Source organism: Diadema antillarum, unplaced genomic scaffold (genome assembly GCF_040938485.1).
Source record: "Diadema antillarum isolate AM-2024a unplaced genomic scaffold, OU_Dant_1.0 scf00000177, whole genome shotgun sequence".
NCBI classification, from domain to species: domain Eukaryota; kingdom Metazoa; phylum Echinodermata; class Echinoidea; order Diadematoida; family Diadematidae; genus Diadema; species Diadema antillarum.
In genome coordinates this window covers 219152-238113 of record NW_027271066.1, presented here as the reverse complement: position 1 = coordinate 238113, position 18962 = coordinate 219152, and the positions used below count along the sequence as shown (strand labels likewise).

The 18962-nt window shown below is 40.5% G+C and overlaps 1 protein-coding gene across 1 annotated transcript in view; it reads left to right on the top strand.

The window, feature by feature from the left end:
- The window catches only part of LOC139722914 (serine protease inhibitor dipetalogastin-like), a 38283-nt gene extending 25143 nt beyond the window's left edge, over window positions 1-13140 (top strand). Inside the window, exons 3-9 of the mRNA XM_071634195.1 lie at window positions 2417-2635; window positions 3086-3340; window positions 3479-3601; window positions 9036-9215; window positions 10123-10290; window positions 11508-11663; window positions 12986-13140. Of these exons, the coding sequence (XP_071490296.1) occupies window positions 2417-2635; window positions 3086-3340; window positions 3479-3601; window positions 9036-9215; window positions 10123-10290; window positions 11508-11663; window positions 12986-13140 (1256 nt within the window). The remainder of the gene's footprint in view (window positions 1-2416; window positions 2636-3085; window positions 3341-3478; window positions 3602-9035; window positions 9216-10122; window positions 10291-11507; window positions 11664-12985) is intronic.
- Window positions 13141-18962: the final 5822 nt, after the last annotated feature.

Genomic DNA, 18962 nt, shown 5'->3' with positions numbered 1-18962 from the left:
TTCTCCATTCTTGACTTCAGCCAGTTATCTTGCTCGCGGGCACTTTGAAGCGCCATAATTCAGAACAAAGGGGAAACAAAGAACGCCATGCTAATGAGTATTACATTGTGGTCACAGAGTTAGAGGTTAATTGAACGTATAATTAGACATCTATGACGCGACCGCCTTTGTCAGCGGGAAGTACTTAGTTTTTAGTATACGAACCCGCAGAGAAAAGGCGGAGCGTGCAAATCACCGCTCCCTGTTTTGCAAAGTGGGCCGTGACCACGCTCAATTTGAAGACAGAATTGTGAAGTTCCAGAGTTACTCCATTCATACCTTGACTTGATTACCCAGCAGATCTTGCAAACGGAAAAGGAGATTGGAACTAACACTGTAGTAGATTGGAGCTATAGTTTCGCGAGTTTGTCGTCGCCGAGTAGAGGGGACCTACTTTGAATACACGCACATTGTAAACGTAGAACCCCTCGCATAAGCAAATTACTGGAACGGATAGAGAAGGGTGTGGGACCCCATAGATGATTTGACAGCTCCTGTGGTTAGTTTATCATCAAGTTAAATCCGTTGTAGTCCTGAATCGACTCAGACTCAGTAATCTTAAAGTCTTTAAGGCAGCCGAAATGAGAAAGTGAGATAGTAAATGAACAATTATGAATAGATTTACAAGTTAATGACTGATATTCCAATGAATGAAAGAAGGAAGGAATGACAAAGAGGAGACAGTATTGGAAACTCATTGTCATTTTCCTTTTCTCTGCTGACGTATCTTCATCTACAGATGAAGTTACTCTGTCCTCTGAAAATGCATTCCACAGAAAAAGGATATTTATTAACCATTAGATAGAAGACATTGGGAAAAGGGGTCCACTGTCTCTTGTGATATGACATCTGTTTCTGTGCATGTGTGTCTGTGTATGTTGTGTAAGTTTGTTTGTTTGTTTGTTTGTGTGCTAGTACACACATGTGTATATAGTCATGAATGTGCTTGTTTGTCTGTGTATGTAGGACCTATGTATGACATTCACCTTTATATTGCACTTTATATGAGAGAATGATGCGATTATTTTGTCAAACTGATATGGGAATTTCTATGTTCCATCGATACTATTGACATCGTGTCAAATAGACGAGTTACGTAATTTTTCATAAATAACCGGCATGGAAAAACTTGCCAAAATGCTGTCATACTAACCTTTCAAATTCTAAAGGATCTCAGCATGAACATGACACGCACTATCATCAATTTATATTAAAACTCCCCGACGCAGTCAGAATGCACCTGTACAAGGTCATTTAAGTTTACACCATTGATTCATACGTCATTTTGACCACAATCTATTTTGGTAACCTAGCTTGATGGAGTATCCCGTGTAATCATTATCCTAAAAAGGTTCATGTTTCTTGAATAGCCGATGAGTCACGGGGGTATTTATGATACACGCGAATAGAATTCTTCGATAAGTCTAAAGCTGATAAAGACAGGACGGACGAAAGTATGCGTCTTAAGGTTCTGACTTCCTTGCGTTTTTTTTTTTTGATGAGGGTGGATTCCATAAGGAGTGCAGGAAAACCCCCTCAAGAGTTTGAGTTTAACCCTTTGCATGTTTTGAGTGCTGATTGGCACAGAAAACCCCATAGCGTTATGCGCACTGTCCAAAGTCCCTGATACAGAAAAGGTTAAAGCGAGCTTATCAACTGGCCTGGGAGAAGAAGATCACTGGGTTCCAGTAATACGTCCCAGACAGGACGTCACAATCAATTGCGACTTGCAACTCACAGCACGTCTTTGATCTCCATGGCAACCACTATGTCATAGCATTGGTAGGCCTGCAGCTGCCCTGGACAGTGTATGAAACTGTCGCCGGGTACCTGCCTAACGTTGATTCAATTATGTTTTATTACCCCCTTGATAGTATGAACGAGAAGCTATGCCCTGGTTGATCTGAATGATCGACCCTAGTAACCATTACGGGATTATAGGGTGGACAGTTAAAAGATGAATGATGCATGTGCTAGTCTAGTGGTGAGCTGCAAAGACGCAGATGTCAAAGAATGATACAAACAAAGTTCTAATACCTAACGTATTTTGTGCCTTGCATCCTAATGTGAAGATAGCACGATTGGTTTTGATGCGTTTAATATTAATTAATATAATTAATATTTTCTACCGACAATCCCATAAACTGACTATGATTATGGGTCGGTTAAATCTGTTGTTACCATCGGCACCTTGTTTACTGAAGTCTCACAGATATATTGAGGGGATGTTTGTGACAGGGTTAAAATGTGACGTTTCTGAATAATGTTTTTGTTTTTGTTTTGTTTTTGTATTGAAAAAAAAGATGGTAACTGTCAAGGAATACAGACTTATTCGAGTATTTCATGATATAAATGTTATTCCTTTCATAATCCTCAGGCGACAGTTCAGAGAGTTCTGAGCAAACCCCGCCAGAGTTCTGCACCACCATTCAGCACCAGTGTCCCCGATGGCTGCTTCGTGGTCCCATCTGCGGCACCGACGGCAGAACGTACCGGAGCGACTGCGAGCTGGAGAGGGCGAAGTGCGCAGGAAGAGCGGTGGAACGCGCCACCAAAGGGCCGTGCGTAAGACCTACAACCGTAGCGACCACCACACAGAGTGAGAACATGGCTCCCTGATTGGTTTTGATTTGGAGCTGATTCCAGCTCAGCAGGAATCTCTTCCATCGAGAATGACCTGCCAGTTCATGTGGCCTTATACACTATTCTGCCCGTCAACTTCTAGGGCTAACAAAAAAATCAGTGGGTTTCGAAGCTCCGTTTCGATATGAATTTTAAACATATTACATACAGCTGATTTGGACAACTATGTCGGTCATAGTACTAAGTTTACGAATATGAAAATCAAGACCCAACACAAAACTTACAAATATCTCGATTTTCCAGTATTTTACAAGGACTTCACTATGTACAAGAACTTGGAGGAAACGATAGAAGTCAAGAGGGAATTGCACACTGTATTCACTTACGCTTTCATCCGTTTTATCAAGTATTCTGATACCGGAATCTAATTGTTGTCATTATGACTTCATAAACATAGGTCCGTCAACACCAAAGACGTGCCACCAGGACTGCCCGCATATTGCTCAGACAGTCTGCGGCACTAACGGGGTCACCTACCTGTCCAAATGTCATCTAGAAGTACTAAGATGCATCTCAGGCGAAGAGGTCTACGTGCTCTACGAAGGGCCCTGTCGCCGTAGACACGGAGGAGGCACCGGCGGAGGAAGCGGGTCTGGTGGAGGAGGAGGTGGTGGGACGGGAGGAGGAGGAGGCGGAGGCGGAGGAGGGGGTGGAGATAGTGGTGGAGGAACAGAAGGAGGAGGAGGCGGTGATGGATCGGGAGAAGGAGGAAGAGGTGGAGGAGGAGGGGGTGGCAGCACTGATGGTGGAAGTAGTGGTGGTGGTGGTGGGGGCAAATCTACCACACCTGCTACAGCATCGTCGTCGACTACCATCAGGGGTTCAACGACAAGTGTAACACTGGAGAAGCCAACCACTACAATATCCATCCCAACTGAGCCACCCATCCCTACTACTTTATTTCCTGAGTTAAATCCAGGTAATTGAAGTTTTTTATTTGTTTGTTTGTTTGTTCTTTGTTTGTTTGCGTGTTTTACTGTATTTCACTCCAGACTGTTTAATTCAACCATCTGCAATTTTCCTTGAACCCACCACCTGTAGATCGGTCAATAAATCTCTTGTACATTATTGTTCATGTATTACCGTTTATTACGATCTTCCGATGCACGTGAGTGTAGAGGTTAATCATACTTAATACGCATACACATTTTAGAGAGAGGTTTTAATTCACAGTTGCATGTATCGTTGTCAAACTGATTTGACAATGGTCATCGTCACAAAGATGTTATTACAGTACGCTGTACACTTTTTCGTAATAGTTAATATTGGAGGTTTTTTTTTTTCTAAACGTGCGTGTCTGTATGATCCGTAAGTATAATGTGGAATGATAATTCAATGTCGTGATAAGGTAGGAGTGACATCACAGTCATCTCTGAGGTCGTTTACATGATGACCCCTCGAAAGAGGCCCGAATTAGCCGGAAATGAGCAATTGAACAGCAAAGATGCAATGTAACGGTTGTTGGCACTTATATTTCCCGATTATGCGTAAATGCTTCTCTTAGAAAGGTGGCAACGGTGAGAAAACACTACTTGGAAATCGTGTGTAGAGTTAATGCTGGAATAGGCGTTCCCGAGGATACGAGGGTGCAAAGATAAAAACTTGTAACCACCTGGTAACATACGGGGTACTGCCGAGCTCTTACCTGTGTGGCTTCGTCGGTCGGTTTTCTGAGAACAAGTAATACGCAAGAGAGGAATGGCGTAAACCTCGAATCGAAATTTCCACCTCCTTCAATTGAACTGTTTGCCGTTCGGTTTCCGAGGTGTGAGATGCATTTAGAGAGTTTATCTCGGACTTCCGTCGCAACTGAATCCTAAAAGCCCCTTCTCACGTACATGGAAAATACCACGATGTGAGGGAGCTGGAAAACCCAGTAGAACGATTTTACCGTCATCACTACAGAGCTAAGTTCAGAAGGCACATCCTAATCCTATAGCTTGGGTTGCTGGAGATGATGGTGGGGGGCATTGTATCTTCATGCCATGTTCAATATCTGGCTTCTTTACCAATGATTCGATTTTTATTCGTGCCCCAATTCTAGGGCTAGAGATGTAATTCTGGCAAAATGGGTGCAGCGGACATGTAGGCACCGCTATCATCACCCATGTCTTCTCCTATAACCTCATGGATAATAAGGGATCCTCAGTTGTAGTTCTCCTTTTTGTGTTCTTTTTTTCCTTCGAGGCTTTCACTCAACAGGAGGTTCCACCATTAACATTTGTTTTTTGCTATTCACTTGATCAGAGGTCCTTGGTAACTACTACCTCGTTCATGTGTTACAATTCATTGAATGAATGAATGAATCAATGAATGAATGAATGAATGAATGAATGAATGAATGAATGAATGAATGAATGAATGAATGAATGGCTGAAGTTGCTGATTCAGTCAAAGAGCTAACCTCGAGACTGGTTTCACATCAAACTCGGAGCCTCCTTTAGCGAGACTTCGGGGGGGGGGGGGGGGGGCCTCACATCCCAAAGTGCCATCTTATTGTATTTGATTAGAAATTACTTGTCTATCTGCACTTATTATTATCAATAACGACTATTTATACGCAATGTCGTCTTTGCTTAAATCGTCATTTGAATGTTAAAGGAAAAATAACTTCAAAGTTTCCAGTAATCACGGTGACTGCAGAAGTCGAAATCACTATGTCATGCTATGTGTCAATGACACCTCATCCAATGAAAAAAAAAAGTGTGTTGATGGAGTGCAGCTTCAGGGCAGATATGATACAGAAATATGATGTGTGGTCCCTGGTGTGCCCTTTTTGAACAAGATAATTTCATTGACTCCAGTAGTGATGTCATTTGGTATTGTTGTAGAGCCGATCATTGCTTTCGGTTGATTCACTCTGCACCCTGATGCATGCAGCATTCTGTATGGGTGATGACTCGATGATGCCTCCCTCCCCTTTTGACTCTCTCTCTCTTTCTTTCTCTCTCTCTCTCTCTCTCTGCCTGTCTCTCTCCCTCTTTCTCTATCTCCCTCCCCTTGGCCTGTGATCTTACGAATCTGTCATCCAAACTTTGGAAGAAGATGCATCATCGATTTGTTATTGACTCTCTGCCAGACGGTAATTCATTTTAAACCTTGTAGCAAGAAGTTCAAGTGCGGGTCAGGCAAAGGCGACACGCGAGGCATTAAGTAATAAGTCCCACCCCGTCTCCACCAAAAGATGAGGGGTGGATGACAGCGGCGATGCATCCAACAATGTGTTCTCCGTGTCATCTCTCGAATCCTTGACGTCACAATGATGTCGTTTGTCCTATAGTAACAGAAAAGGGAAACGTTTAACCCGGTGCAATGTAAGCTCCGAAGGCTTCGAAGTGCTCCTGCAATAAAATCTGAGTCATCGACATTAGCTCGAAGGGTTGCTGTGCTAGCATCACAAAATTCTTCCAGGCTGATATCACAAATGCTTTTCTTTTAGAAGAGGCAATAGAAGTGATCTGTATAGCTGTGTCCAATGATTTTCTGTATAAGATGATTTCACAATTGCTTTCATTGTATTATACCCTCACCGAGCACCTGCACTTAATGTGGCATTTATACACTTCAATATTAAAGAGAAAGCTGCCATCATTGGTCCTAGAAAAGCCAGAAACTCTTTAGATCTCAGTGTAAAAGTGTTGTCATTATACATGTACACTGAGAAAAAGGAAAGAGAGAAAAAAGACGGAAAATGTAACGGAATCTGAGAAAAGACGAAGGGACAGTTGGAAAGTTACAACATTTCTTATGTCGAAAATTAGATTACAATTAATTTTCAATGGTAGTTGGTAATAATACCGTTCCGCAGTTAGAACATGATTAGTATTACAAATTGTGCGAGATTTTAGAGAATGTCAGCCGTACCAGTAATATGCTATGGTATATGAAATGATCGTAAGGGTGAAAATGGCATAGATTGCCCTTTTGTTTCAAAGCATTAAAGTCCCACGTGAAAGAAACTGGCGATGTTAGACCACTTACTAGTTTAAGAGTGCGACCATGTTGGACCATGTGACCGTCTTCAGGCAGGATTAACATAAATTTTATTGATTGATTCTTGAAAATGAACAACCTGCGCACTATGTTCACCTTTATCAGCCACCAGTAGATACATGCACAAATCCCCATGGTAGTATTGGGAGACGCAAACTCAGAATCTTTAGTTTTGGATGTATGTCTCCAACAGCAAATTCTTGACTTGAAAGTCGCCGGCAATTCTAAAATACGCTTTCGTCAGTCTCTCGTCAGTAGGACCGCACCAACTCAATGCTGCTGCGGTTACAACACACAAGCTAGCAATTGCTCTCGTTTCCTTCCTGATTGTTATCTCTCGATAGATTGATGTTGACGCTGGGAGGGTGTTTCAAGGTCTCTTTTTCAAAAAACGACGGCGATCATAAAATATGAATAATTTAGGTCAACACGTACGATACAGCAGAACATCGTCTCCAGTATTTGGTGTGTGTTGAGCATTAATTTGTCTGCCCTGCTGGAAGAACCGTCTTATGGAGGCTACTAGTATCTATTTATGTATCTGTTTGTTCGTTTGTCCGTTTGTTTATTGTCTTTAAGATTCCACTTCTGGGCTTAATTGGCATGCGAATTGCTAATGTCTTCTGGACAATGTTTACAAACAAACCTTTTGACTCGAAGCTTATGAAGCATCAGATGGGTAAATATAGGATAAAACTTTATGTGCCTGGGTCATTGCTTGCTGGACCAAGTCATTTCAAGGAGGTTCTAGTTAGCATCCTTGGACATTCCAAAGTAACTTTAATCTGGCATTTCGTTTCATTTTATCATCTTTCGGGACTTCTCAAGTTAACTTATGTAAGAAAAAATCTAAATAATAACAAGATCTGCCTATATCACCACCGTACTGCAAATCGAAAGACGATTTTGTCGATACCCTTTATCATTCACAATATCCAATACGTGATGACCGATGGTTAAATGTTTTGATTACGTTGTCGCAGTCATTACTACTCGTTAGAACACTAGCTGGAGCGGAGGGTAATAGAATGCTGCGGTGATATTATTGTCAGACGGTCTCCTGTTCTCTGGTAGCCTCACATTAAAGATTAAATGTGCATGTGCTGCACACTGTGGCAGATGCTTAATCTCGTTACACCAGAACAAACTTGCGTAAGTACTGACTCACAGCTGTCAGAGCCACTTTACGTGGACTGAAAGCTTGTCGCAGAAACGGCAGCTCTTAAATGAAAATGACAACAATTAGTGACGAGGTTATTTAGATGAAAGAGATATGGATATAGAGAGGTGAAACAAAAGAAGAAGAAAGATGGTGGATTTTATAATCCAGGCGCGTTCTCAACATCTAGCTTAAATGCCATTGACAGTTTGGGAAACTTGTACATGCAACGCTAACTGGTCGAAGAACTTTTTTTTTTTTACTCCTCTCAGAATTTTACACTCAAAACATCTCACCCAGAACCTGGGCACAAAGCTCTCCTTAGCACGGAGCAGCCAGGAAAAGTTTGATTATAGGCATGTCAGATTGATGAATCAATGACAACTTCGCGGTCAATATCTTCCGCTCGCCTCTGTTGCCGTTTTGCCAAGAATGTCACCGCGTTACTGATTTTAATAGGGCAGCACGCGCGGATGCGTGTGATCCGTCACTTTGACTCTCTGAACGTGTGTAGAAGAGTTGAGTAGAATTAAGTTTCACGTTAAAAGTTTGTTTGAGTGCAGTTGCGTCGAATCTTCCCTTTGTCCAATCTTTATTTTAGCTGTCAATTATGACGATGAACTCGTTTCCCGTTTCTGCTCCCTTGTGGGTGCTTGCTTTTAATTGAAATTAATCTAGAGGTCATCTGTGGTTACGGACCGACGCGGCCCTTTGATGGGATGAGGCACAAGTTTTGCCGCACCCGGGAATCTGAACTGATTCTGAATTATGTTTATACCTTCTCAAGGGATACAACAAATGACGATACTATTTCAAATATCGTGGTATTTTTTGTATCGTTGTATTTGCAAATGATTGATAGAAGTCTGGGTCCGTGTTTACATTTCAACTCAGAATGATTATTAGATGTTAGGCATACAGCTATGAAATGGGACGTGGAATGAGTCCATGTAGTAACTTTTCTTCCGAGTCCATAAAATGATTTTCTTCCAGTGTTCACCCCATACACATTGACACATCTACCCAGATGACCCTTCACGAAAGTTTGGGAAAACCTCGATGCCCCAGTCATGTGGGATATTGGTACACTGTAGTAACTGTGTATTCTGCCTTTCGAATCACATACATGGACACACAGACTGTGACCGCTCTGAAATCTGAAAATCTCGAATGTTTTATTTTCCCGGTTTTCTAATCCAAGCCGATGATCCTTACTCAGATGGCGGCCCGTGCCCGAGTACCTGTGCCAACAACAAGTGGAAGCCGGTGTGCGGGACTGACGGGAAAACCTACGAGACCCTGTGCCACCTGCGCTATGAGGCCTGTATGCCGGGGACACCTGACGTCTCGCTTGCCCACATCGGAGCGTGCAGTGGAGATGGTAAGACGACGCTGACTGCATTCAACCTTCGTCTACTTTCCATTCACCTTCACAAGACTACTGTCTCCAAATTCCACTGTTGTCGCACGCAATAGTCTTGGCTTCCGGTATTACAGGGGTAGCATGGGTAACTTTGCAAATGAGAAGCAAGGGCTTCAGTGACCATTAGAAAATCCTATTGTCATGAAATGGAATGAATATTCAGAAGGACGGAGCAAACTCGTTGGTTACACCGGAGTGTATGAGGAATGGCAGACACTTCTACATCCAGTGTTTGCGTTGCCTCCCAATTTTGCAATGAGAAATAATAAGGCATAAAGACGTTCAATGTTTAACCAGTTGTATTGGTTCCCAGCCGAGGTTCCCAGACACTGTTCATTATGTAAACCACTTATGACTTAATGTGTCTGTGACGTCAATTGTGACAGACGCAATATACAGTACACCTTGGCTATCGAGGGAAAATTTTTCGGACAATGATCTGCTACTGAAGGGTCATCGGTGTGGCAACATCTGATCCGCGGTGGTCAAACTTTTGTAAACATTTCTGAGTTTATTCTATTTTCTTGGCAGCGGAGGGTAGCAGTAAATTGGCTTTCGCGGAAGGGAAGTGTTCAGGGCCACTTGCATCGCACGGGAACAACAGCAAATGCGTTTCTTGTCATCCTTAACACGACGGATTTGTCATGGAAGATTGTTAATGCAGGTGTTTTGAGAAGACTAAAGTACAATCCTTGTAATACCTTCATGTCCAATAACTTGATCTCATTTCAATGACGTTTTTTAGCGAGTGATTGTTTGTGACATGCATGTAAGTATGTAATGCCTGAAAGTCTGTCACATGTGTATCGTATCATACTGACATAACTCTGTATTTTGTCCTGTTCCGTCCTCTCCTTTTCAGCAGACTGCTCTACAATATCCTGTCAGGACTTCACCTACAGTCCCTGCTGCGGATCCGACGGCATCACGTACTACAACAAGTGCGAACTGGAGCGATATGCCTGCTTCACCAACGTGCCCAAGGGGAAGCTTTACGTTGTGCATCAAGGAGCCTGCATCGCGCCCTCACCAGGTAGACCTTCGCCATGAATTTGCAACAAATCAAAATATAAAAAAAAAAACACAACACACACACACACACACACACAATCAAACAAACCAAAACAGATTTCGTTTTCTGGTTTCATTTCGTTGACTCTGTCAAACCTCATGCCATTGTTCTTTCGGTCTAGCAGGGCTACTGTCAAGATACTATTATGTCGTATCACCATTCGGTAGAATCATCGACATCAATGACATCAGCTTTCTCCTTGAATCAAAGTTGAGATAAAACAGCTTCTAAAGTGATTCAACTTCTGTAGAATTTCCTTTGAATCATTCCTCGTCACAACCAACAACAAAATGACATTGTGGTGAGCTGGCGCCATCAGTGTTTGTGATAAGATTTAAGCTCTGATCGCACTCTTTCCTCGTGATAGTGAATCGAAACAGAATACAAAATGAATACGTATCATGCGCTAGGTTGAGGGGTTGGCATGATGTTCGTCCTTTGGTCGTAGTAATCAAATGTCAAGAGATCTTGGTCCCGATAACACGTCTCAACAGGTAATGGGAACAATCCGCCATTTTCTTGTTGTTTCATGATATATTCCCCATCATATCCCAATATTCTTGATCTGTGATCACGTGTTTGTCTCGCTCTCTTTTTTCCGTATTCGTATTGCTGTGTTTTGTAAATATCAAAGAACGAGGCACTCAAATTGCCCGTAGGCATTTTTTTCTTCAGGAAATTACAATGAAACGTTAATTTCAATGGAAATTGAAGAAAATGTTCCCTATAGTATATATTCATACACCTTCGTACATTCCAAAGTGAAGTATGAAAATAATGAAAAGGTACTCAGTGGCGGATCCAGAGGGGGGCGCAAGAGGCGCACGCCCCCCTTTATTTATCGTTAAAAACAAAAGAAATAAAAAGAAAAAATGAAATGAAACCCGGAAGTGGCACCAAAAATAATAGTTACGCCCCCTTTACAGAATTCCTGGATCCCCCCTGGTACTGGTGTTCTATGACGTTGTGAAGAAGAGAAAATACGCAAAGGGACGCTCGCGATGGGGTTAAGTTATGAGTATCTGCTGAGGTAGAACCCACGTGACCTTGTCAGGTACCTACGTGACAGAAAAGGCCGAGCGGCCCCCTTAGAACACTCTTTAAGAGTTGTAATCTAATTAATGTCGTCTGACTTGAATTTCCCGCCAATCACACCGAGTCATTCTTCTCTCCCTCAGGTTGCCCGTCCGCGTGCCCGGCTCCTGACGATCACGAAGTGTGCGGCTCAGACGGTAACACTTACCCATCCCTGTGCCACCTCAACCAGCAGCGCTGTGCAGACGGCAGTAATCTAACTATTGATCATCCGGGTCCCTGTAGGGTTGTGACTATAGGTATGATCATACAGAGCGCATAGATTGTTCATGGATTAGCAAATAGGATTAATTTCAATGGTTGCTCGTTGGTCTAGAGAAGGAGAGAGATAAGATTACACGAGAAAACGAAAAGAAAGAAATGAAAAGGGGTAAAAAGGTTGTAGTCCGAAGGAATGTTGAAAAGTTTACCAAACGGTAGGGATGCACTCTTTAACAGCACAAGTCACTTGTTTTGGAGACGCGCTACAACTGAGGGGGAAAGAAACATTATACCCATGAGGCCTTGCGTTGCAGTGTTACTTTCTTGCAACGCGCTGTCACGTGATACTAAACTTCAATAGGATCGATTACAGGTCACGTCAACCTGAGGGGCGTATGTTTGCGAGATTTTCCTGAGCAGAATTACTAATAGTTCCTTCCTTTTGCATGCAAGACAGGCTAAATGGCAGAAAGTATGACGTCTCTTCGATCTGAATATCCCCCTCCCAATTGTTCAGGTCATGTGACATTTTGTTAAGCCTTGCCAACAAATGAACAGAAATGAATTATGAATATGAAGTCACTATGATATTGTTTTATCGAGTAATTGAGTCTTAAACCTCATAATGTGATTATTGAAGAGGAAGAGTCATCCTGCAGCTCAAATTGAAACCATTGGAATACGGGACATCATCTAATTGGGCAGAAAGCTCTCAACATTTGAGTTCACACCTGGAATCGGGTAAACGCGTTATCACAACCATTCACTGCCATGCGTCAAACGTCTCCATAAAAAGAAGAAAACTCGAGTTAAATGTACCCAACTTGGAGAATAATTCCCATATGGACGATTTCCGACGAGCGGATAAAAGCCATGGTAACGTTTGACGACGTTGAAATCAGAACGGGAAGTCTGGGTGTGCGAAGGAGTTTATGAACTGCCTCATTCTTTACTGATGATCACGTGACCCTTTCCTCCACCTACCTCCCTCCCTACTTTCCCCATTCCTTTTATGACGCAAACAAATGAATTTCACTGACACGCGTTCCCCCTCTTCCTGATGCTGAGTTTACTTTGAATTTAAAAATGAAAATTCAGTTTTCTTAACAGGAATAAATCCAAACGAAAAGATAGTCAAAACAAAGCCTTCTATTTTCTCCAAACAGAATATCGGCATGCACTAATCATCAATTTTATGGTCATGTTCCAATGTGTCTCATTGTGTTGCGATTGTCATTTACTACGTAATCTGCAATTGTCACCAAAACAAAAAAAAAAGTTTAGCTTCCTTTTCCATCAATCGCTGCAGACCCATATCTGTAGAGTTTATCATTTCTGCATTGTTCTGATTTAATCGTAGATCCGTGCAAGAGAGATTGTCCAATCTTCGTGTATTCGCCTGTATGCGGCTCGGATGGTACGACGTATTTCAATACATGCTTCTTCGAGGTGGCGCAGTGCAAGAACCCGGAGCTTCGAGGCGACACCGGCACGTGTGGACTCAGAATACAATGAGAACCTGAAGCTCTACCTTGAACAAGACTAGCACTCGTCCCAAAGGTAAGTGTCCGTTATATGTTTTTATAAATGTCTGCATATTTACGTTTATTAAATTTTATATGTTTATATATATATTTATCTCTGTACTTATCATTTTATTCATTTGTTTGTTTATCATATTTATTTATTCATTTATTCATTTATTCATTCATTCATTCATTCATTTATTTATTTGTTTATTTATTTATTTATTTATTTATTTATTCATTTATTTCATCTATATTTTGCTTCCATCCAAATCCCCCTGAACGCATCACGTCACACATGCACAAACACGCAATAAATGCAATCTTGGTTAAGCAAAGTCGTAAATCCAGAAAGACCAATCTCGAAGTAACGAATTACACCAATTACGATAACAAAAAGTCTACTCTCTGCACAGTAGAGTTAATTAAACAAACACATTATTTGGATATAGCAACAAGAAGGCAAATCTTCAAGTAAAAAGTGAAAAAAAATGGCTTCGAGCAAGCATCAATTTCATTTATGCAGATAAACGTGTTGATCAGCAACAATATCGGATTTGCTGACCAACCAGAAACCATTATCCGTAGGTGAAATTTTATTATCATTTTACATTGTTCTGAGATATTGAATCGAGTGGTTTCGACTGGTGAGGCACGAGTGTACGCTGAGTCTACGTAACAGGTAGAATCGGAATGATAACGCCGTGTTTACTCCAAGAAAGAGTGAACACTTAACGGAGCAACATAAAACAAATACTAGCAGCTCTAAATTCATGATAAAGTCATATCTGTGGGGCACATTTCTCTGCGTTGATGCGTTTATCCCCCCCCCCCCCCCATCCGCGACTTCATTAACTGGGAGGCGGAAGTGCGTCACTCGTGGTCGTTGTTAACATCCCACTTCCTGTCCCAGGCACGATGGAGCGAGCGTGTGTGTGTGCGCGGGCTCGGATCCTGTCGATTTTGATGGCCCCGCATATCACTAGGAATTAATTATCAAATTTATGAGGCAAAAGAAGAAAAAAAAAGTTACATCCTTATCGCCAAAGTATGCACACACCCATAAACACGTATCTACATTTACACAAACACACGCACACAGACATAATCGCATACTCACTTGCACACAACAATAAAGAACAACAGGAAGCCAATCAACATATCTGACCTTCTGGGATTGAGTCTCATCATACTCTCTGACCTCCTCTGATTACAAAGGCTACCATTGGCTACTGACTGCCCAAAGTTCCCTGCCTGAGTCGCCCAGACGCGAACGTCAGGAGTGTACTTGCGCGCGGAAGTAGTCAATTCAAAGATGCCTTGTGGGTTACGTTTCAAAAGAGGTTTACCAGCAGTGGCGCGTGTTTATTTTTTTATCATTTTATTATTGTTATTATTGTTATTTTTTTGTTTTTTGTTTTAGGCAGGAGGTATTTTGTTTTGTCTTTAAGCTGCACTTGAAACAGCCATCGCTTGTGCTTGTTTTACTTTTTATGTAGATCACATGGCTATTTGAGAGCACGCCCATATTGTTGGTGCACACAGTTTCATAATCATCGTTGTTCAAAATTATTAACCCTATTAACCTCGCATTGGCATGTGATGAACGAAATGTGAACCCTCGTTATCCGTCTCATTTTTTTTTTTATCAGCGTACACTCGATGAGACAGCGAGGAAAAAAAGAGAATGACATAAATATACGATTTTCTCACTAGTTTTGTCAAATAAAAGTCAATCCAATTTAAGATCAAGGTAATTTTTAAACCGTGTGAGAATTTAAAGCCGCGTATAGCATGCTGTGATTCAACAAACGCACAAATTGTAATATTGTCAATTTAAATTTTAAAATCAAAATTGTCAAGGTATGCAAGACACGGCAGTGATTACCCGATGAGAGTCAATACGTTTATACAGCAGCGATACTTCTAAATAAATGACTAAGCCCCCTGCTCTTACACTTTCCTCTTGTTTCCATATTGTCTTTCAGATCTACACAGAATTCTTTCATCCAGCAGTTCTTGTACTACGTAAACCAAATCTGCCGATGAAGATGAGTCCAGTCCGTGTCGAGGTGGATATGATGACGTCATCGAAATCATTCTGAAACTCGGGACGAATTTGTATTCGCACTGCCAGCTGAACTTTCCGTCTCAGAGATGAGCATGTTGTTTGATCTAGTTCATCCAATTCAGTTCAATCTGCTTTATTCATGCACAAAACTACCATGGCAGCCAAAAGGCTGAATTGCGGAGTAACATACAGCTGCATTTTTGATAAGATATGAAATGATTATTATTGTCACTTTGAAACAAAACATTACATATACATATATATATATATATATATATATATATGTAATACATTACATATATTATATATAAAATGTGCTGAAAATATGAACAGATAATAAGCTAATAGTCCAAAACAAAATGTCTATAATCGACAATCAATAAGAATATCGATAATACTAAATTATCATAAATAAGCAATCAGGACATACAAAACAAAAAAAATCAAATGGAAAACGGAAAAACAACCACACAAAAAAACCCACACACATACGAAAAAGGGTAATTGAGTTTCTTTTGTGCCATAATTATATGGAAGCACATCCGAGGGACGAGAAGCTAAGTATGTTACATCTGTTTTAGATAACAAAACGGTAAACTCTTGTCTAAAACCATGATTTAAGGTTAATCTTGGATAAAAAATGACCTAAAAAAACACATTTTATCACGGCAAAAAGCTGAAAATCAGTTACCACCACCCCCCCCCCCAAAAAAAAAACAAGAGCAACTGACATGATAATGTACATTAATCAAATAATGTACATAAACTATCATAACTGGAATTCATTAATTTGATATATCTATACACGCAAAAAGACGTATTCCGTTTCTTTGATTACACCAGATATCTGCAGACAATACCTATTAACAGCAATAGCCTTCATTCTCCTGCCAGCAGTATACCCCATCTTTCATAATAATGTGATCACATACAAGCACAGACCTCTTGATGTTTGGCATGGCGTACCCTGATGGTTATTCACATCATGTTCTACATCAGGATCCCTGTGGGCCTGTGTAAGTTTCATTGACGTTTACGTCTCACTGTTCGGCGTGGTTGACCAACCAAGCTAAAAATATTCATATCATACGCATCCTCGTGAGTGCCCTATATACGCGCATGAGCACAGCAACGTTCGTAGACCTTACGTCGCGCTGGCCAGACATCACCATCACGAGTCTTGTTGTCATGGAAACGATGGAATCTGCATCCGTTTCGGGATCATTTTATTGTGCGGCTATCAGTAGTCTGGAAAGGGGAATATCTTAACTGTATGGGGACAAATATTTGCAAAAGATTTTACCCAAACAGTAACTCTTCAAAATAAGGAATATGTGAAAAGGCCACGTTGAAATTCTGTTTACGACCATCGCGGCAGACTTTACGAGACACCGTACACTTGTGACCTTACATTGTATTTTGCGAGACTATATAGGGCAACCTCGAGTAATCGATAAACGTAACATAAAAGCCATGTTCTAAGGAAATTAGAAATTGGGCGATGCCCAATAGATGTCACCTTAGAACTATTTTCTTAAAATGTATCTTTCTTATGTTCATCTCCATTGAAAATTTGATTCTAAGAGTAACTGATATTAAAATTCAAGTATCAATTTCTCGAGAAAAACAAAACACCTATGATACTCTACTTTTCTGTCAACAACATTCCATAGTTACATACTGTTTAAATCAAACCAACATCATGGTGAAAACGAGTTAACAAAACTTACCTATATCATATTTATTTCTCTTACGATGTCAATTCATTGAAGATTTTCATGTTTATATTCTCCCTTCCTCTCGTTATTGGTGGCATAATTATGACGCCAGTATGGGACCAATTTGTTTTATCTGGATTTTGGCATGGAAAAGAGAGAAGGAGAAGAGAAGCACGAAAGAATAATTTATATATATATATATATATATATATATATATATATATATATTATATATTATATATACATGTTATTTTTTTCCGTGGTGATCAGTTTGAGAGACGAATATCTTTGAATTTCAAATTGTGGTGGCCCGAAATAAAGAGAAACATAATGATAGGCTTTGAATCTTAGTTGACCGATCGGGCCGCCAAACGATAACGGTTTTGGAAATATGGTGGTCCGACATCAAATTTTGATGGTCCCAGGCTATCCGACTAACGTCGACTAATGTTGACTGATGTCGAGTCCTGATATAATATATGTGTATGTAAACGTACATACAGGTACATATTTTATATAAATGTTATATGAGTAGCTCCATTGTGTAAAGCGTCCATTTCGAGGAGAAACATATCAATGCTGATCCAGGGAGAACTACGTGAATGAAAAAAAAGGTATACGTCATGTGCGAAATGATGATGCTTTCTGCCGCATTTGTGAAATGTTAATTGTGTAATGTGTACAATTTTGACCGCAATTTCATTATTAAATGAGCATCTTTCAACTAAACACGAAGAGAATATTAAGAATTGCTTCTTTTGTTTTTGTGGTGAAGCAATAGCAGTTCTTCAATTCTTCCCTGGTTTGAAGCAAAGGAGTTATGTTGCCAATCAAAGTTATTTTTAATGTCTTTGTTTTCACACTATAATTAAGGGCATTCTTGCAAATTGGAATCATCAACTTAAATTTGTTGAACAGTTGCATGAGATGCATCATCCAATATTTCAGTGTCAACTTGCTCAAGATTAGCTCGGAGACATTCAGGCGAATCTGGAACTGTGTTAAATATCACTGCCAGAGACTGTCTGTAGTGTGGCATGTTGTCATGGTTACAATTATTTTGCGTTTAACAGTGATTGTCCAGGTTAGCTGACAGCCCAGGGTAACCGATTGAGAACTTAAGAGCGGGTGAATCGGCGTACCGGTACTCTGTTTTGTTTTTGTTTTGTTTCATTTATAAAGTTAATAGTATGTGCGTGTAGTGGTGGTGATTCACAACTAACAACCCTGAAATCAGGATGTACAAGTTGTTCGACGACGTCGATGTACATTGGAGCTTTTAATGATATTTATTGAGCTGTACGAAAACCTTTGAAGTGTGTGTATTCATGTGACTTTCTGCCTATTCGTTCAATGCAGTTTCAAAAGAGCGTATGTTTCGTGTAATTGATCACAATACACGTTACAAACGTTCGAAATTAAACACAAACTCGCCGTATCGCAATAAGAATGTAGATTAGAGGAGCAGTTGCATGGAAGGCAGTTATTTATGGGACGCTTGATGAGTAGATAGATTCCATATCTTTAGTTTTTATGTAATGAAAGGGTATCTCAATTTCTCAACGTTCATAACGGTTACTGTAGAATATTTACATACCAAACGTATTTATGATTAACTACTTAAAACGCCAAGTTTAATAGCTGTGTTTTGTATAGCTGCTGGATGTACATAATCTTTTTATATGATGGTGAAATAATTCTAAATTCTGTTTGTATCGTGATTGTCGTGTTTCTTTGATTCCTTTTGAAGATATTGAATTTGTCGTCTTTTGTGTACATATTGATATGACGTTTTAATAAAAGCATTGTTCATAATGGCAAACATCACGTATCAGCATATCTGTGTATGTGTATGTGTATGTGTATGTGTATGTGTATGTGTATGTGTATGTGTATGTGTATGTGTGCCTGTGTGTTTGTGAGTGTGAGAGAGCGTGAATGGGGATGTGTGTGTGTGTTTGTGTGTGTGTGAAATAAGAGGGAATATTGCATACGTATTATGAGTACAGTATGAGGTAGTAA